This window comes from Poecile atricapillus, chromosome 13 (assembly GCF_030490865.1).
Source record: "Poecile atricapillus isolate bPoeAtr1 chromosome 13, bPoeAtr1.hap1, whole genome shotgun sequence".
NCBI lineage: Eukaryota > Metazoa > Chordata > Aves > Passeriformes > Paridae > Poecile > Poecile atricapillus.
The window spans coordinates 3,476,404-3,496,469 of NC_081261.1; the positions used below are offsets into that span (position 1 = coordinate 3,476,404).

Sequence of the window (20,066 nt, forward strand, 5' to 3'; positions counted from 1 at the left end):
GCTCGGTTCCGGCCCCGCCCCGCCCGGTGCGGCCCCGCCCCGCGGCGGCGGCGGCGCCAGGATGAGCGGGAGGCGGGTGGACGCCAAGGTGGTGCTGCTGGGGCAGGAGGGGGTGGGCAAGAGCAGCCTCGTGGAGCGCTGCGCCCACGGCCGCTTCCGCGCCGGGCCCTACCAGAACGTGAGTGACACCGGCACCTCGCGGCCCCGCGCTGCTGCGGCGCGTCCCCGGGATGGCGCAGCCCGTGTCTCCCTCGCCTCCCCGGGATGAGCCCCTCGCGTTTCAGCCCCGCATCCTGCCCGCTGCCGCACCGTTTCCGCGCCGTGTCCCCGGGGCGCTGCCACCCACGTCCGTGGGACGGCGTCCGCTCGTGTTGTCCTCCCCCTGTCCGGGCTGGGAGCCACCGCGTCCCTCCCCCGCCCGGGGGTCGCTCCCCTCGTTTCCTCACCCTCCTTCCGCACCCCCCGGGGTGAATTCCCCCGTGTCCCTGCGCCGCTTTCCCCCGTGTTCTCAGGCCAGATGCCCCCGCATCCCCGGGCCGGTTCCCACCGCTCCTCTTATTTCGCTTCCAGACGATCGGAGCCGCTTTCGTGGCCAAGGTGATGAGCGTGGGGGACCAGACAGTGACCCTGGGCATCTGGGTAAGTGCAGGGGCGAGGGCTCTGCCAGAGCCCCGCTGACATCCCTGGCCACCCCCTGAGCCCCGTGGACTCCTGTCACCTGCCAAGCGCTTCCCTGTCTCCCCCAGGACACGGCGGGCTCGGAGCGCTACGAGGCCATGAGCCGCATCTACTACCGGGGAGCCCGGGCTGCCGTCGTCTGCTACGGTAAGGGCACGGAGAATGGGAAAGGGAAGGAGCCGGCGGCTGCAAAGGTCCCAGGGTGGTGGTGGTGGTGACACCAGTGTGTCAGGCACTGAGGAGCAGTGTCAGCAGACCCAATTCCTCTCCCCAGATCTCACTGACAGTGGCAGTTTCCAGCGAGCCAAGTTCTGGGTGAATGAGCTGCAGAACTGTGAGGAGGTACAGGGGGGCCAGGGGGCTGTGAAGCCTCACCACGGGACAAGGGGTGCTGGTGGTGGGGACATGGGCACACCCCTCCCAACCCTTTTCCTGCCGCAGGGCTGCCGGATCTACCTGTGTGGCACCAAGAGTGACCTGCTGGAGGAGGACAGGAGGAAGCGGGGCGTTGATTTCCACGATGTGCAGGACTACGCTGACGGTACGGCTGCTGCTGGCCCTTCCCGGGCTCATGAGCATTGAGTGGGTGGGGAGTGAGGGAGGATTGAGCTGCTGCGTCCACATGAGGAGCTCTGCCCTTGCTGTGTGCCCGCAGCAGATTCAATGGCACCAGGGCTCCCTGTATGGGACTTCCCTGGGCACAGCATGTCCCGACATGGGCAGGCACGTGGCCAGCTGGGCCAAGGGGCTGGGTGCCCTGCCCTGGGTCCCTGCCAGCCTGCTGTCAGCAGCTGTGCCCAAGGGGTGACTCTGGGGGCAGACAAGCCTGTGGAGCCGTATCTGCTGCACCTGCAGCAAGTGCCAACCTGGGCTCTCATTTCAGAGATCAAAGCAGACCTCTTTGAGACCTCCAGTAAAACGGGCCAGAGCGTGGGTGAGTAGCTCCTCACTGGGGCTGTCCTGACTGAGCAGGGCTGGGGGCTCTTCCTGGCAGTGGGGCACCCACACCTGCCGTGCCTCCTCTCCCCCCAGACGAGCTGTTTCAAAAGGTGGCTGAGGACTATGTCAACTTCTCCGCCTTCCAGGTGATGACAGGTGAGTAGGCAGGACCTGTCCCTCCCCAGGCACCCTTTCCTGTGCCTCTAGGGAGGGTGCAGAGCATTAGCTTTGGGGGTCTGGCAGGGCTACCCTTGGGGCTGCTGTGGCTCCGTGCCAGGGATTGTCTCGTGGAGTTTGAGTTCCATCACAGCATCCTCATGCAGCACATCCACCCAGCTGGGTCCTGGTGGCCTTTGGCAGCCAGGAGCCTTGCTGGGCTGCAGGACAGGCTCAGCTCTGCACCAGCCCTGCCCAGGCATGTTCAGCCTGGCTGTGCTTCCCGCCCTGGGCCCTGCCATGGCTGTGAGCTGTGCCATGACCCTGAACCTCTCCACTTCTCCATGGGGCACGAAACCCTCCCCAGGGGACCTGCTGGGGCCCACAGCTGGGACCAGCAGCTTTGGTGGCGTGGATGTGCCAGCAGCCTGCCGCTCCTGCTCTCTTCCAGAGGACAAGGGTGTCAACCTGGGCCAGAGGAACAGTCCCTACTTCTACAGCTGCTGCCACCACTGAGCCCCTGTGCCAAAAGGGAATCGCTGCTGCTGGATGGGCAGCTGGCATGTGCTGGACTGCTCCGGTTTTTTACCTGCTGTGTTTTAGCTGTTTGTGCCTGGCTGCAGCACAGCCTACGGACTGCTCTCCTGGCACACAGAGCGGCACAGGGCTGCCGTGCACTGCCGGGAATCATGGACTGTCACCCTGGGGACCCCCCTCCCTGCCACCTGTGGTGTTTGTGGGAGCTGTGGTGGCCCAGCGGTGGCCAGTAACTTATTCTCTCAGAGATGCTCGATTCTTTGCAGATTTATTTAAGCGTCTTCTCTCGAGGTGTACAATGTAAATAAAACGCGTTGTGGTCTGAGCCGTACCCCTACGCGCGAGGCTGTCAGGGCTCTCCTTCCCTGCCTCCCCCCACTCAGCAAGACAAACCACAAGAGGACATCGAGAGTAAAGTTAAACTTTACTTTACAGTAATTTTTCTTCTATATACAAAGAATTACAGTACATGTTCTGGGAGCACCTGGGCAGGGCAACCCTCTTTTCATTATAAGTTTCACATACACAGCCAACAGTCTAAGGGGAGCAAAATGAAAGTAATCAATGGTCCAAGACTCTCCCCTCTCCCTCTTCTAAAAATAATATACATGCTGGAAATATGTAGTTTTCTCTCACCTGCTCTGGCATTCCTTCTTACAACTGACAGACGACTCCTGGCCAGGGCTGAGCACCCCCCTGTCCCCCCTGCAGTGCTCCAGCTCCGGCCCCTGCCTTGGCTGGGATCTTTGACTCCTGGTGTGTTTCCCTCTGCCTGAGCCTGTGGGGGACCCCCATTCGCTGCCACTGCGGGCAGCAGACCTCAGAGGGGAAGGAAGGCAGCGTGGGGCTGCTCACACCAAGTTTCTGTTCCTCCCACAAGCAAACTTCTCACTCACGGCTCCAGAACAACTTACGCTGCTGCCACGAGTGGCTCCCCATGTCCCCGGGCAGTGAGAAAGGGGCAGTGGGCAGCCACCCTCCCCAGGGCCCTCGGCTCGCTGGCAGCCAGGACCCCAGCTAGGAGCACACAGTGCTGGAGGGTGGCAGGGGACATTAAAAGCGAGGCACGGTGCCCAACACGGTGTCCTGGGGACGAGCAGGCTGGTGGGGCAGTGCTCGGCACCAAGGATATGCAGGGCTGGGAGCTCCACTGCTGAAAGGCTTCCATGGCCCCTCGCAGGGAGAGCCACTCCCTGCTGCTCCCGATGCTGCCAAGACATCTCACCTCCCACCCACGCCAGCCGGGGCCACCCTCAGCTCCAGCCACGCTCCACCTTGAGCCTCCCAGTGCTTGCTGCTTTTCCTTTTAACAAGTTCCCAGTGTGTAAAAAAATACACAAAACCCAGTTCTTTGAAGTCAACAACTCGGAAACATCAGAAAAAGAAACAAAAACTGAAACCAGCTCAGTACCAAACGGACACAAAGAACATGCAGTAGCAGATGCCTGCTTGCTTCACGTGGCTCCACGGGCTCCCCATGGGGCTCAGTGACACACTGGTTTGAGTCTCAAAACCACCATAAACTGAAGGAACCGAGTCACTCCCTGTCCTGTTTCAGTCACACGTGCTGAAGCCCGGCCCCAGCTCCAGGGGGATGGGATCAGCTGGCCAAGAAGCCCCAGCCCGCGGGCCAGGAGCCGTGAGTCCAGCCCTACTGTGCTAAGCTGCCAACGGTTTACAATAGCACCACAATAGCCCAAGGGCTTTGCCAAGGGCAAACTTGATTAAAACTTTACCTTGAAATAGGCCATAGTGACACCCATTTCTCAGATTTCCCTAGGAGGTAGATTCAGTGCTGTAGGGACTGTCCATCACTGCTGCTCCTCCAGCCCAAGCTCACACAATCTGTCCTGTCCCCCCCTTCCCCGGCACCAAACTTTGCTTACATCACCTTTGTAGGACCCGGAGCAGGAATCTTGCATTCCCCCATCTCCTGCTAAGCAAGGGCACTGCCATCCCACAGCTGAGACTCCTGCTGAAGCCAGGTGTGTGGCAGAGCAGTCCCCAAGCTCCAGTGTCCCGTGTCCCAGGCCCTGGGAGCCCCAAGCACCCATCAGCCCAGCTGTGCTGCTGCAAGAGGAGCAGCCTCGGCTGCAAATGCTGCTACCAGCGTTATCACTATCACAGGAGGGTGGGTAATTAGCGCGGGCAAAGCCTGGGAGATCAAACACAGCATCCCCCCATACTTTCAGAGTAGCTGCACAATTTGCCACTTTGCTTTAACACTCACTGGCTAGCAAAGGCCGAAAGCCTCATCAGTAATTTAGGGCAAAGCACTTTACAAGCAGGTTACAATTATGGTTATTCCAAACATCAAGCAAAATCAGAAGTTAAGGCTGAAATTAAAAATAAACAGAAGGTGTTGAAGGTCTGAGGTTTCTCAAACTCCCCCTGCCGTCACAACACTGGCTGTGGTGTCCCGACAGGAGCTGGGCACACCCACAGCACTCTCAGGGCTAACACACAGCCAAGAGCATCAAGGTCAGGGCTGCTTTTTCTCTTTTTTTTTTTTTTCTGTGAAACTTAGCTGAAGCTTTTATAGCAAATGCACCGTCTCACCTTAGTTCTTTAATGTCCTTTACATTCAACCATCTCTCTTATCTCCCGAATTTTAACACCAGCCACACCTTCAGAGCCTCTGCCTGCAGGGGTTTAACCCTAAATTAACTCGTGCTCCCACGGTACCACCCAGATGCTTTGTGTATTGAAGTGACTGATTCCGGGTGAGCTTTTTTTTTGTTAAATAGGAAAAGTTTAACTGGAGAATAGCAATAAAGCAAGCTATCATGAGCTAATTTGCATCTGGAGACGTGCAGTAGGTGAGGTGATTATTCCTTACAGTGACAACTCTCCTGCTAGATTCAACAGAGCCCTGGCTGACAGTGGGCACCGGGGAAGATGGGACAAGTGGCCCAGGACAGTGGCCCGTGCCTGCTCCCCTCCTGCCCACACATCCCACAGGTCCTGTGGTGGCTCCTCCTCTGCAACCCTCATCCCGAGGGGGGCACAAGGCCCTGACCACGCTGTTATCCCTCATCAGAGCACCTCTGTCACCAAAGGGCAGCTGGGACTCTCCTGCCCACAGTGGAAATCCAACACTAAAGTGGGTCCGGAGGTGGGGTGGAGGTCACGGCCACTGACCCCAGCCCACTGCTCGGAGCAGGGGCAGCAGTTTTCCTGGCAGCAGGATGTTGACCAGCAAAGTGTTCATATATGAGCAGAGCCTGCATCTCCTTCAGAAATGGGAAGAGGGAATGAGTCTGGAAAATTCCTGTGAGCCATCGTGGGACACCAGGGAAGGGACAGAGATAATTACACCCTTGATTCTGCTTCTACAGTGCTCCACACCAGTGAATCAACACAGAAGTCACCTCTCACCCAGCTTAGGTGCAATTAGGGCTGACCCAGGACTAAATGACCAGGTGGATTGTATCCCTCCAACACAGCAAGAGAGCATCACAGCCTTGGCATGAAGCTGCTGCACAGGTGTGACCCCAGCACGAGGCTGCAGCAGCGTCTCTCTCTCAGAGTCTGCCAGGGGTATGGGTTACTTTGCCTCTACCATTTACTTTTAAAATCCCTCGTGATTCAAACTGGCTGAATTCTGAAGGCAACAACCAGCAGCAAACAAACCCAACTGCTTCAACACAGATATGTCCCTCTCCTCCTCCAAGGCAGTGCTGCCAGCTGCCACCACAGTGAGTCACCGTGAGTACAGAAGATGCCCGTGTTTCCTTCACAAGAGTTTTGCTGCCTGAAGCGGTTCCCCAGCTCAAGCTCCCTGATGAGGGCAGGCTGGACAAGGGCAGGGCTGCTAGGACCTTTCTCTACAGCTGGTCAGGCCTTGTCTATGTGACACACAACAGCCCTGACACTCCCAAAAACACTACTACTCCCTCTGCAAAGCCCCCCTGATCTGATAGATCACCACCCAGGGCTCCAGCGAGGACAAAGAGGAAGAGCAGCTTCCTGGCTTCTTCCTTCAATGATGTTCCTCAACACCAGTTTTGCCAAGCAGCCTCCTAGCTATGCTGAACTCAACTTTCCAACAGCAGCTGCAAGGCAGCAAGCCAGAAACCTGGATCCTTGTGGAAAAGGGAGACAAGAACAGAGACAGTAGCTGCAACGAAGTAGGCTGTGGGAAATGCCATGCAACTGTTTAATCCACATTCACTGTTCCAAACAAGCTTTTGGGTAAGCACCTGCTGGCATGAAAGGCGGCTGCCATGAGCCTCACCCTGCTATGCGAGCCCGCGATTTACAGAATTATTTTTTTTTTCAAACCTGCTCTTGTGAGAATTCACTGAGAACTTCTCCATTTTACAGATTTAAAAAAGCCTGCACCAAAAATATTCACAGTTTATTTTTTCATGAAACAAGTAACTAGTTAACACGTGACAATGCGAAGCGGAGGTGGACAGAGCAGTGCAGAGACCTCTCTGGTTACAGCGGGAGCTAGCTGGGTGCTGGCACTGAGGAAACCCTACTTACACAATCTACATGACTAAGTCCAGCTCATGGGAAGGCTTATAAATGTAAATTCAAGATTTATTTTCCTTCTCACACATGATAAATACTTAATATACTGAATGTCATAATTTTTTAAAAAAACTTTTATTCAAAAACCTTAATGAATGCCCTTAAGGTAATCTCTCTCAACGGATCTGAGTTGTCCTGATTCCCTTTGTGGAGGAGTCACGCAGAAATGCAAGCTGCTTGCATTTCCCTAGTTTCAGCAGCAAGCAGGAACTGACCTGCCAGTCTTCCTGGAAAAAAACAACATTAAACAAGTAAGTTTCCATAAGCCATAAAGCTTTTCCAAGTCGTGAGCTATTCTACAAAGGATCTGAAATGATTTGGACTAGAGAAGAGATGCACCATAGCACTGGTAATGTCCCCCTGTGCCCAGCACACCCGGCCTTTTACAGCAGGACGTTGTCCCAGGGTGCACACATCAGGAAAGGAGAATGGATCGGGATTTGTCTTGGTACAGGTGTCTGCCTCCCTTCACAGAGAACTGCAAAGCTCGTGACCGTCTGCTCTGGAAGCAGCAGCCATTTGCAAGCCAGGAGGGAACAAGGACCTGCTCCCATGGTGGAGGAAGGAGGTCAGCATGGGGCTGAACTCTCCCTGCCTGGGAGGGGCCTGTGGATCTGCCTGAAGGAGAAGGATACACACACTGGAGCTGCGCAAGGGTCTGGCGGCGGCACGGAGATCCGAGGCTGCAGCCCCAGATCGGTGGAGCTCAGGTAATTACAGAGGTAATGTGTTGTGAGAGTGGGAAAAAGCTGGTCAGCAGCGTTTCCTCGGCAGGACACCAACCCTATCCAGGCCTGGCAGTGCTACCTGGCCTCCTTTGAAGGAGGTCTGTGCTTCTCCTGCCTGTGAGGGTGCCGCTGGTCACAAGATGCTGCAGGTCCCTGGGACTCTACTGTGTGCCCCACGAGCACCACAGCCAAGCCAACTTCTGCCTCAACGCTTGAGTGAACGGCTTTCAGCAGGCCTAGTCTGGACACCAGCCCAATGACCACCAGGTACTAAATATTGCCTTCACTGTAAAGGGGAGAAGAGGAAAAAAAAGCCAGCCAGCTGCTGGAGCCCACCGTGTTCCAGTGTGAGAACTACAATTCAGTTGGATGGACGCACACGCGCGCACACATGCACACCAACACAGTCCAGTTAATTCAAGTCTCCTTTGGTTGTAGAAGAGTTAAGCCAGAAGCTACACAAGGGGAAGGTGTTGAGATGGGTCCCGATCCAGCTACGGCACCCTTGCCTCTGCGCTGTGCAGCGAGCGGGACAGGCTTGGCTTGCTGCTGGCAACACCAGGTGTGATGGGAACACGTTCTGAACACGTCTGAGGCAAAGGGAGAAAGGACTGCTCAGTCCGCTGGCTCACGCTGACAACAGAGGTCTAGAAGAGACTGGATGGAAATTTGAAAGGGAGCACTGCCCCCCTGGCAGGGCAGTGCTCAGCACCTCCAGGAACCCACTCTGTTCTGCTCCGCTATTGCTGCTTTATGGGTCACTACGTTGTCAAGTGCAGGAAAACGCTCCGCGTGTCCTGTGCTAAAGGATTAAGACACAAGAATGAAAAAACTGCCAGATGACTTCTTCCAAGATCTCTCTTTTCCCTGACTTCCTCCAGATTTCCCGCTTCTTGGGCTTGGCCAGTTGCAGCTCTGTAAAAAAGGAGCCTGAATGGATACTGCCTATTGCTGGAGAAAACTGCACTGAGCGAGTGCAGGAGCTCCTCTCCCATCTCACTGGAGACGATCCCTGTCCTTGAGCAAACCACACACAGCATGTCCCAGTGAACACACAGACAAACCTCGTAAAGCAACGCCCTGCAGTGACAGAGACCTGGGCAGGTGACAAAAAAATCCCTTCTCTGCTTCTTAAGTCTGGCAAGAACACACATCTGACTGCTCACCACGTGATCCCTGAAACATCTCCAGTGCCAGGGCAGCCTGACTGATCCACTTTCTTTAAATGTAGTAACAAGAGCAAGGCCCCTGGCTGTGCCTGGGAACCCACCTACGAATCAAACCTGGAGCTAAAACATGCTGGATCAGTAATGTGACCATTTCAATGGAATTGGAGATTTTTACCCAGAGTGGACTCTTTATTTCAGCTTCACCATTTGTAAAAGGAAGAGGAAAAGGTCACAGATGCTCTCTCCCTTTGGCTGGGCCAGACTCAGATTTAAGAGAATGTCCTTGCTCATGTCACAAGAGAATATGGATGGGATGTGCATGGGTTAGGGGCTGGGCTCAGGGAAGTGAATAAAAAAAACAAAACAAAGATTCCCCCTCCCTAAACATTAAACGACTGAAACCTGCCTCCCATATTCACCAACCTCACTTTGGCTCTGAGTCAGCCAACTCACGACAGACAGAATCCTGGTTACGGGCTAGCGCTGTGTTTTGCTCAGGCAAAGGGTCCTGCCCCCGAGGAGTCTGTGCTTTTCCACCCAGCCAAGCAATCTGATCAATTGTCTGAATGTTCGTGACAAGCCACTGCACCTGCTCTGGGGGCACCGGTGCTTCCCTGGCTGGCCGAGGGGTTTGCTCGAATGCACGTAATCTCTCTGATGTCCACGGGGTCTGCTCCGAGGGGGCTGAGGCCACTTCCCAGCTGGGCTGAAGGGTTGGCTCTGGTAGTTTCTCTGCTGTCCGGGAAGGCTGCTCCGCAGGCGTCAGGGCTTTCGTGGTGGACCAGTGGCTTTGCTCATGTGTCTGCAGTTTCTCCGAAGGCCAAGGTACTTGTCCGACGTGTGTCACCACCTTCCCAGCAGACCAAGAGATTTGCTCCCCAGCTAACATGGTCCTTTCTTTCTGCTGGGGACTCAGCTCCATGGCTGGGGCTCCTCTCTCCTTCAGCTGAGCGTTCTGGTCGACAGGACGCAGCGCTTTTTCTGACAGCAACAGCCTCGGAGCTGATGCAGTTAGAGGCTTGTCCAAGGCTTGAGGCCGAGGAGCCACAGCAGCAGCCAGCTTATCAGATGCCTGAGGCCATGGGGCTGTAAGAGTGAGAGGCCTCTCCAAGAGTTGAGGCCGAGACACCCCGGAGCTGAGAGCCTTTTCCAAAGGAAGAGCCCGCAGGGTCCCGGAGTCAGCAGCCTTCTCTGGAGGAAGGGGTCGCACCACCCCGGGGGAAAGAGACTTCTGTGTGAGCGGGATCCGAAGGGCCCCTGAGCTGAGACCCTTCTCTGTGGGCAGGATGTGTGGTGAGCGGGAGCCAGGGGCCTTCTCCGGAGACAGGGACCATGGCAACCCTAAGCTGGGAGCCTTCTCTGTGGGCAGGATCTGAGGCATACCCGAACCAGCAGCTTTCTCTGGAGGCAGGGGACGAGGTGACCCAGAGCTGGGAGACTTCTCTGTGTCGGGGACCCGCACTGCCCCAGAGAAGGAAGCCTTTTCTAGAGGCAGGGATTGTGGTACTGCTGATCCAGGAGCCTTCTCTGAGGGCAAGATCCGTGAGACTGGGGAATCTGGGACTTTTTCAATGGGAACAGACCACAGCACCTCAGGACTGGAAGCCATCTCCAAGGCCGGGACCTGTGGCACCACAGAGCTGGAAGCCTCTTCCACAGCCTGTGGCTGCGGACTCTGGGCAGAGGAGTCATCCAAAAGCTGGAGCTGATCAGCCTCAGGAGGCTCATCCTCCGGCTGGGACTGCAGCATCCCCACTGTGGCGAGGAGTCTGTCAGACAGTGGAGGATGCAGGCATTTCACAGGGAACTCATCCAGCAGCTCAGGCTGCTGGGCCCTGCTATCAATGAGGGACTTGTCCGACAACTCCAAAACCTCGGGGGCATCAGGAGTCTCATCTGACAGCTGGAGCTGCAGGTCACCAGCAGTAACAAGTGACTCATCCAACGGGGACTGCGGAGATCCCGGAGGAGATTTGCTCGGCAGCTGGGGCTGCGAGGCGTCACTGGAGGACTCGTCCAGTGGCCAGAGCACGGCGTTGCTGGGAGGTTTGTCTGGCTGCTGAGGCCGCAGTGCTACAATGATAGGCTGTTTCTCTGACTGCAGCCTTAGGGACAGGGCAGCCTGGGGCTTGTCTGATGGCTGCAGGCGAAGCGACAGGGTGGTGGGAGGTTTGTCCGAAGGCTGAAGCCGGAGTGAGAGGGTGGTGGAGGGTTTGTTGGATGGCTTCAGCCTCAGTGACAAGGTGGCGGGGGGTTTATTTGACTGTGGCAGTCTCAGAGCCAGGGTGGCAGGTGGTTTGTCTGGTGAAGGTAGCCTGAGGGCCAGGGTTGTGGGGGGCTTGTTTGATGGCTGCAACCTCAGGGCAAGGGTGGTGGGGGGCTTGTCTGAAGAAGGCAGCCTCAGCGCTAGGGTAGCAGGGGGCTTTTCTGGTGACTGCAGTCTGAGGGCCACAGACTGAGGTAGGCTGTCCAGGGGCTGAACACTCAGGTCTGTGTCTGCCTCTGTTTCTGCAGGCAGCTGCTCTGGTGGCTGAGTGTCCTCGCCATTAGTCAGGCCTTCTATGGGAGGCGCATACTCACGAATTTCTCCTGGCTCTAGAGGGTGAGGCCCACAGGGATCATGCTCCGTACAGCACAATCGTCCATCCAGTTTGGAGATGAAGAGCATTCCTTCCCGGTGCTGCTTGCAGAAGGACCTGGGACACATCTCGCAGAACGAAGCTGCTTCTTTACCACACACATCACACTGATGCCATGGGCACTCCCACTTTCCTACAGCACAGACACGGGAGAAAAGACACACCTTAAGAGTAGGACATGGGCAAGAGACAAAGGCCTGCTGTAAAGGGAGTTCTGGGGAAAGTGAAAACATTCCTTTAATACCCACATACAACTCTACATGTCCTCTTCAGTTTTCTGCCTTAGCTTGACAGGCAGTTAACATGAATCTGCATTCTCAGAAGCAGCAAGGACAATGATAATCATGACAAACACAAGCACGATCAGCTCAGACCAAAAGTCCATCTGGCTCCTGCACAGCACTAACCAACAGAGGTGTCTAGAGAGAAGCACACACCCCCAGCTTGCCTATCTCTGTAGCTCTGATTTTCATAGAAAACAGCAGTAGTTATCTGTGCACAACACCCAACGTGTCAACGTTTAAGCAAACGTGTCAGACTCATCTTATAATTCTGTGTCAAGAACACCCCTTCCTGTTTTTTAGAAAGAAGAAGTGAGAGAGCAGTGATCACAAGGGCTAAGTTTCTATTGTCTCTGAACCCAAAAGCTCATCCTTAACCTCTGGCCATGGATGGCCACAATAAAACAAAGCTGTCCCCCAAGCAGCTCCATCTTCACAGTAAACCTACTGACCATGAGTACCAATACAACCAGCAGGCAAAACACAACACTACACTTCAGAGATTGCTGCTCTTCTCACTTGTAATGAGCTCTCACTGGCTCTGCCTCCTGCTCCCTCAGCCAAGGCTGTGGCTGGCTCTACCAAATGCTTCCAGTTGATGGACACAACAGGCTGAGCTCCTGACCTCTCACCACAGGATGAGCAGGGATGTTTTTCCAAATACACCTCCTGCCTCTGCTCTGTTCCAGCTCTCCACATCCCCCATCTCTCCTGCTCCCTGCCTTGCTGTGGGGAGCAGCTCCTCGCAGAGCAGCCCTGGCACAGAGCTCTGAGCCAGAGGGCAACCATGGGCACCAGCCAGGCCAGAGCACCTCCCAGCCTGTCTGAACCAAAGCCACAGACCCGTGGCTGTGGCTACCAGCTCCTTTCCAGGGAGGCTGGTTCCTGCAGCACAGCACTGAGCAGCTGTGGGCATTGCTCCCTGGACTTGTGCAACAGCAGCTCTCCACTCCCCTCTCTCACGCTGCTTTTCCCCTGGGGTTGAAGGCAACACGTAGTAAGTTTTTCCCCTCCTTTGAAGCCAGTCCAAGGCTTCTGTTCCAGTCTCAAAATATGCACACTGCTCTTCTGTGTCTTTTCCAATTTTTCAGCATTTTTTTCCAAGTACGGATGTTTAACACTTCCCATGATCTCCCCTGTTCCTGGCCCACAGTGCTGCCCCCTGCACCAGCAGCATCCCAGAGAGAGCCACACAACGCTGGGCCACTGCAGAGACCCTGGGACTGTCCTTATAGAGGTCATTTGTACAGATGGAAAATAAAATAAGCCAAAACCTGCTAGTTTGTTGTAGGAAGGATAAATCCTATCAAACTACTCTAATGGTCTTTGACAGGATGAAAAGGTCTAATGAATAAGCATCCTCTCCAGGGACAGCCCGGAGCTCTTGGAAGTAAGATCACACAATTAGCAAACATGCAAACAAGCAGGAAATTTCAATTACTTGACAGCAATGCCCATGGCAGAGGAAACATTTGAAGTAGAAAGTGCTGAACCTTTCATGTCCTGAATGATACTCTAAGGAGTAGGCTATGAAAATCACTGCCTATGTGTAAAAAGGGTAAAATTGCTAAAACTGACTGAAAATCATTCTCAAAAAACAGTTATTAATAGTCTTGCAGCAAACTGAGGAGACATTTCGAATTACATCCTTCAGGAGTGTATTTTAATCTCTACAATAATTTAAATTTCTGAAAGCAGAATGGCAAATATTCTTACAGATACAGGTAGATAACATCAAGCCTGTAAGGGACTGCAAAAATCCAGTTGGACAGGCTCAGAATTTAAACTGGACAAATGCTCTTGCACCAACAAGGTGTAATTAAAGACAGGTGCAAAACAGGTTTGCAAGAGGAAGAAATAAATATGAGGAAAGGATGAAGATGAAAACTCAAATAGGATAAAGCAAACCATCAACATCACATCAATACAAGTTATTTTTGCAAAACAAGTAAAACAATTTCTGAAGAAATATTATGTATAAAACAAAATATAATTATTCTCTTCTGTCAGAGTAAGCAAGGCCTCAGCTGCAATGCTATTTAAATACTTGTTTCCAGTTTTAAAAATGTGTAGGCAAGTGGGACACAGTCCAGAGTAGATCAAGAATAAAAACTTGGGGCTATGTTTGTATAAGCCAGAAAAGGACTGAGACAACAATTTTTCACTATGTAAAAAAATGTATATCAGAGAGCTGGCAATCCTTTGTGGCTTTTAGTCAGGCTGTTAGGAGAAACTTTGCAAATAGAAAGCAGGGGAGCAGGCTGGAGGCAGGACTGTACTTTGAGTACTTTTTAATTTCAAATTTTTGCCCTCATTTCACCACAAACTAGAATATACTTTGGTGCTCTTCTCTTACATATGAACTAATGGCTATTCAGACTTTTAAGAGATTCTTTTCAAACCCCTATTTTCCAGCAATGCTTCTCCTCACCATTCAATTCACAACTGTCTTCAGCTTTGGGAAAACAGGCAGTGTGATGATCAATACCTCAGCTATTGTTGGGATTATGCTCTGACAGGCCCCAGGAATGGGGTCAGTTCACAAGCACCATCTCTTAGGCAAGGACTAGCTCCCCCTTCATCAACTAGCTCACCTTTTTGCAGTCACAGTGGGGTACAAACCAGGGCTGGGTTGTTTGGGAAACAAGGTCTGTTCAAGGGAGAAAGATTTCTCTAAATGTTAAGATGCTGAGAACAGAGTGCAAGGTCATGAGCAGCACCCAGGACACCCAGAGCCAACACTGTGACCCAAGCAGAGCCCAGCTGTGCAGAGCACTGACCTGCAGGTCTCTTGGTGAGGTTGAGGCAGTCAGCGTGGTACACCTTGGGGCAGCCTGACTTCTTACAAGAGACCAGCTGCCCTCCGTCCCCGCAGCTGAAACACTCATCCTCCCGCTCCTTCATCACCTCTGCCTGCGACCTGCGCTTCATCTGCGGCCGCCTCTTGAGCTTCTTGGACTTCTCCTCGCTGAGGCTGGGCTGGCTCTGTGGGTGAAACAAATGTGGGTTAATGCAGGGCTCTGCTCCATCCACCTGCTCCCTTCCCACTGCAAACCCTGCCGACAGAAATCCTACTGCCAGCTATACCTGAGCATCTCTAGCGCTGCTTGGTATTTGGCAACCAATTTACTACGGCAAAAAGCTCCCAGTTATTTTCAAAGAGCCTGGAAATCCTGCAGCAAAGCTGGGCTGAACAGGGGATTTATATAACTAGCAACAGCTGAATGAGGAGCTGGGGCTGCCTGGTGTCACTGAGCTTGTTCCACCTCTCACAGACTCTTCAGGTCAAAGCAGTCAGGTCTCCTGGCACACATGACTCAAAATGATTCTATATCCAGGGCCTTTCTGTACTTTTTTCACATTCATCACTTTCCTCTCTGTCTTCAGTCTGAATTTATCTATCATCAGTTTAGACTTATGTCAATGCTGCTCTTTTGCACCATAATCACAGTATCTTTACAGTTGGAAAAGACCTCCAAGATCATCAAGTTCAACATTTGAAACTTTTCTATCTCCCTGAAGAAACCTCTGGGACACACTTTCCTAATTGCAAACTGAAACTTTCAGCACACTCAGTCTTCCCAGTGGCTTTTCTCTGCCCTTACTGAGTATATTTATCCCAAAGAAAGGTTACAGAATTACACATGCTACCTCAGATAACACCTCACAGGCACTGTACAGAGACATCAACACTTAGCCAAAAGAACAGATTCCCCCAAAGCACTGCCCCCATTTGCCTTTTCCACAGCTGTCACACCACACCTCAGTCCTGTGGCAGCTGAGCTGCACAGTGGCTCCTTCTCCATCACAACTGCCCAGCCATGACCTTCTCATGGTGGATTTGTTTCTGCTGTTACCCTTTCCAGATGTGTACTGTGGAATATCCAATCTCCATTCCCCCTGTACTCAGTTACTCTTTTGCAACTGCCCCATCCTCTCACTCTCCCACGCCAATGACAATCGAACCCTGCATCATCAGCACAGTTACATTATCCATGTAGTGAAGTAACTACAACAGGACACAGGACAGGCAAGTAAATGCTCTCTTCTCTGGCCTAAGGCTTCCTCCAACCCTGCTCTTCCAAGCCCCCTCCAAGCCAGGCTGAACCTCCCATTGTGTCAAACACTCAACTCCACAAAGATGATGCTTCTTGCCTCCAGTCCTGACCTTATCAAAGCACCATTAGTTTAGTTTATCTGAGGAGACATAAGGTAAATTCTGTGCCATTTTCTTATCTCCTTGTGTTCAAATATGTGTTCTCCATGCAGGACATCTCTGTGTGCTGAGACAATGCCTATGAAGCAATTCTTACATACTTTATTCTGCATAAACACTGTGCATAATATTCTCATCACCAAAACATTTAAAAACCTTGGTCTCCAGACCTATAATTTCAGAACTCTGCAGTTGGCTATCCAGCTTTCCTGTCAACAAGGAGTTATATCCCTTGACTGTCTCCTTCCCCTTCACATGTGGATGTTTCTGCTTTCATACCATCATTCCCCTTGACAATGGGGACAAGCCAGGCCTTTCTTATCACTGAAAATGCAGGCACTGAATGCCTCCATCTAAACTATGCCACCGATTTTCAGCGCCTACTTCCTTGGCCATGTAATTACAAAGAGAACAAGAAAATCCCTTCACAGCTAATTTGAATGTCTAAGAGAGGTCTAACAGCTGGACTAAGCGATTCCCACTTGCTCCCTGCAGTACAATAGACTCCCAAACATTCTTCCACACTCCCAGTTAGAAGGCACTTTTAAGAGTGAACTTGAGTATAATCAGTTTTGTCTTGCTGTATCTTCAGGAAGCTTAAAAATGCATCTATTGTGAGGAGAATTTTTTTAAAAACCACCCCAAGGTACTGTTTTCTCTGTATTGTTTTTAGCCCATCTCATCAGGATGGAATGAGTCGCCTCAGATATCACAATGGAATATGAATGCCAACTAAAGGGCACCTTTCTCTTATTTTCATTGTGCAACCTGCAATTTCAAGGCAAAAATGACAGTCAAACCATGTATAACACAGGGGCAGCACAAAATCAATTGAACTTTAAATCGAAACCTGAAAAAGAACTAAATACATCAGATGTGCAACTCATCTCAGCTGTCAGCTTCTGAAGACATCCATTTTTTATTTTTATAAGTTAATTTTTCTGAAGAACTAATCTCTGAACAATTTATAGAATAGTCCCTATATATTGATGGGGTTCAACAACTGCTGCTGGAGGTTTTTAACCCTTAACTGTGGTCCCAGCAGGATCCACATGCCAGAGCAGAGGGATTACAGACTGATTTGGTGAAGAACTTATAACAAACCAACAGCTGAGACATAGATTTAGCGGGTGACAGCTGGGAACTTGGCCAACTGCTCCTGTTATTTCCTTTTCCCAGTGAGAACCAGCTCACACAAGGAGGTAATTGAAATCAATTCCTGCTACTGCAACATTACAGTTACAAATCAAAGCCCTCAAAAAGTCAGTGAGTTCTAAAAGCTGGTGTTTTTTCTACCACAGATATGGCAAATTTCTTATGTCTGTCTGATGTGTAAAAACTGGTCACTTCATTAAAACCAGAATAAAACCAAGAACTTTACTGCAGAATAGATGGTGAGGTAGCAGCCTTCTGGCTCTAAAACAACTTCAGTGTATAGGAATGTGAGTTTGCTGGCATTCCATGCATGCACACAATTTACTCAAGCCTTTACTTTGGGAAATGGCCTGAGTTATGTTTTCTTGGTTATGAAGTCTTTCCTATGCCTGTCCTTTGCTCCTCTACTGCTATGGAAATTGTCATGAAAAGAAGTAAAAAATGGAAAAAAAAAAATTTAAAAAACCCCCCCAAACTCTTTCTTTTATTCTTTCAGTGTAAAATAAATCTTCCTGTCATTATTTATAGAAACTCTGATAACTGAAGACTAAGATTTGTTCTCTCAAAATGAATACTCGAATATTTAACTCATTTCAAATACTGTTCCCATGGCCACACTGAAATGATCTCTTCAACCTGAAACCTCTGCAACCAATGAATGATACTTATCTATGCAAAGAGGTGATTTGGAGGAACAAAAGCTTAAAGGATGCATCATACCTTTGGCCTTACTCCTAGGAAGCCACTGCAGTTTGGGGCACCACATTTACAAACCGTCTTTCCATTTCCCAAACACTCCAGATTGTAGTTGAAAGTCAGCTCAGTCCCTGGCACAAAAGCAGATCAAAACCAAGCAAGTTGTTAATGAATTACAGAGTAAAATGTTTTACTGCTGAAGTTAAAAACACTTTTTAAATATAATGTCACAAATGACTGCCACCACTACACAAGAACACCAAACTATTAATGTCCCCATAGATGTATGTAGATTGAAAATTCAGTGCAACTCCTCACCCCTACCACATTTTACAGCTAAAAAGGACATTAATCCTGTAGCAGGGCCCTGTATCAGCCTCCATCGACACATTGTGGCTCTGTGTGTTTCATTACATTAGTGCTGCTGTTAAGCCTCATGAATACCAGCATGAAAATAAAAATTAAACCCCTTTCCAAGGAATTACAAACCCTCCCTTTTCCTTACAGAGCCCCCGAGGCTACTGCAGGCATTGACAGTGTGTTCCTTACCAGCTTTGATATTTACAAGTGCGAAGAGCCCGACCCGAGTGTCACCATTCACACACCATTTCTGAGTCTCACAGTTGGGCTGGCAGCAATGGTTCATGAACCGAGCATAGTTGCCCTTTGGCCCAGCATCAATGATTCGATCCTGGAATTGCAAAAAAACCCCACAAACCACCCAGAAAACCACATTTCAGTCATCTGTCATCAACTGCAATCAACCAGCTCTGATGCCTCTGGCCAGTGCTGGCAGATCACATGGCAACACAGCCTCCTGCACATCATCCTTCTCCTCAAAGACACAGGGCTCCCAAACAGCCAGGACAGTGCCACTGTTGCTTTCTGGGAAACAAGGTCTCCCCGTGGCATCAGTACTGGATAAATACCACCCCAGCACACTTCCAAGGCAGTGCTTGTGGTTCTTGGCCCCAACTTCTGTTTAAAAGCAAAGCAGCAGTTCCCATTTCCTACATGTCAGTGTATAGAAGGAAAACAGACAGAGTGTGTAAGCTGAGGTACACTGGTACACAACTTGTTACAGGGCTGGAGAGGAGAGAGAAGCTGCAACTGAGATTTGCTTTTGTAGTAATGAGTGAGATATTAACACTTGGGTCTGCCTCACCAGCCAGACAAGGAGAACAAGATATGGTGAGTGTGAACTTGCAGCAGGATGAGGGGAAAGACATAAAGCAGTCACTGTTATCCTGTCCCACACTCAACAGCTTCCTCCCCATGTCTGCTCTCATGGTTTCCTTCTCATCTTTCCATGGTTGAGTGACATAGTGCGGAAAGCAGCTGACAAAACCATTTAAACCTCTGAAAATCAGGAGCTCATAGCAACAACCTGGCCTGCAGGACCCACTGGGGAGCCTGTGGGTGTAACTAAATCCATCACTCTACTGAGAACAGCACGACCTGAGATCTGAACTTAGATGAAGGTCATGCTGTGCCTGTAACTTGTATGTCTGAGGGCTGATGTCTCTTCTGGCACTCACCAGCCCTGTTCTGGGCTCTCCAAAGTTCCCAAATTCAGCCTCTTATGCTGAAGCAGAATTTACGGTCCTCAGACAGTGATTCTCACCTCTTCTGAATAAACTCAGGCCATATCTGTTCAGACTTTCCTTGTAACCCCAAAATCCAACCTGAAGCTCCTCTACTACATGTTAATTCAGTCATTTCAGAGGAAATGCTCATCAGCAATGTTTAGCCCCTTTTTACTAGACAGAGTATCATGCATTCCTTCCCATCTTTTTACTTCTGTTTAGGACACTGGCAAGAGATTCTTTGCACATACCTTATCCAGTGTTAACATGTAGAAATTGGTAATGTCGTGCTCCTGAGCATAGCGGATTCGGGCTCGGCACTCCTCTTCGTCAATTAGCTCCCCAACATACTCATTAACAAATTCACCCTGCCAGACAGAAAACAACAAGCTGGTAAGACAAGACAAATTATCTGCAGGATGGAGGAATGTCCACCTTTGTGCTAGAACTTAGCTCCTGTTTCCTTCCTAAAGATCTCTCCCTGCGCTTTGCAGCCAGTTTGACCTATAACCTTTACCAAGAGCCCTGAACCATACATCCGTTTCACATGCTCAAATAAATAAAGAACTGTGACCATCAGGTTATTCTTTGTGCCAAAGAAAGAATTAGCATCCAGGGACTGCACAGAAGTTAACCACAAGAGCAGCACTTTGCTGCAAAGCTCAAAGCACTGTCCTAATTGCATTCCAGCTGAAAACAATATCCCTTTGGGGACCAACCACATGGAGCAGCAGGATGCACCTGGGG

The 20,066-nt window shown here is 51.1% G+C and overlaps 2 protein-coding genes across 9 annotated transcripts in view; one reads left to right on the top strand and one right to left on the bottom strand.

The window, feature by feature from the left end:
* Positions 1-11: 11 nt before the first annotated feature.
* RAB24 (RAB24, member RAS oncogene family) lies at positions 12-2,632 on the top strand. The gene is made up of 8 exons (XM_058848854.1): positions 12-178; positions 571-639; positions 747-825; positions 953-1,020; positions 1,120-1,219; positions 1,562-1,612; positions 1,711-1,773; positions 2,225-2,632. The coding sequence occupies exons 1-8, from the start codon at positions 62-64 to the stop codon at positions 2,287-2,289; spliced, it is 612 nt and encodes a 203-aa protein (XP_058704837.1). The 5' UTR covers positions 12-61; the 3' UTR covers positions 2,290-2,632.
* Positions 2,633-6,905: 4,273 nt separating this feature from the next.
* Positions 6,906-20,066, bottom strand: part of NSD1 (nuclear receptor binding SET domain protein 1) — a 56,853-nt gene continuing 43,692 nt past the window's right edge. For 3 of the 8 annotated variants that reach the window (XM_058848845.1, XM_058848844.1, XM_058848850.1), the window contains 5 exons: positions 19,571-19,687; positions 18,283-18,424; positions 17,758-17,864; positions 14,447-14,651; positions 6,906-11,518 (listed from right to left, as the gene is read on the bottom strand). In XM_058848845.1, coding sequence (XP_058704828.1) covers positions 9,171-11,518; positions 14,447-14,651; positions 17,758-17,864; positions 18,283-18,424; positions 19,571-19,687 — 2,919 coding nt within the window. In that variant the 3' untranslated portion in view covers positions 6,906-9,170. The remainder of the gene's footprint in view (positions 11,519-14,446; positions 14,652-17,757; positions 17,865-18,282; positions 18,425-19,570; positions 19,688-20,066) is intronic. The other 5 variants (XM_058848851.1, XM_058848848.1, XM_058848849.1 and 2 more) reach the window with 5 other exon arrangements.

Coding starts and splice junctions, on each gene's coding strand:
- RAB24 (XM_058848854.1), top strand. CDS start 62: ATGAGCGGGAGGCGGGTGGACGCCAAGGTGGTGCTGCTGGGGCAGGAG. Junction 640..746: donor CAGTGACCCTGGGCATCTGG/GTAAGTGCAGGG, acceptor TGTCTCCCCCAG/GACACGGCGGGCTCGGAGCG. Junction 1,021..1,119: donor AGCTGCAGAACTGTGAGGAG/GTACAGGGGGGC, acceptor TTCCTGCCGCAG/GGCTGCCGGATCTACCTGTG.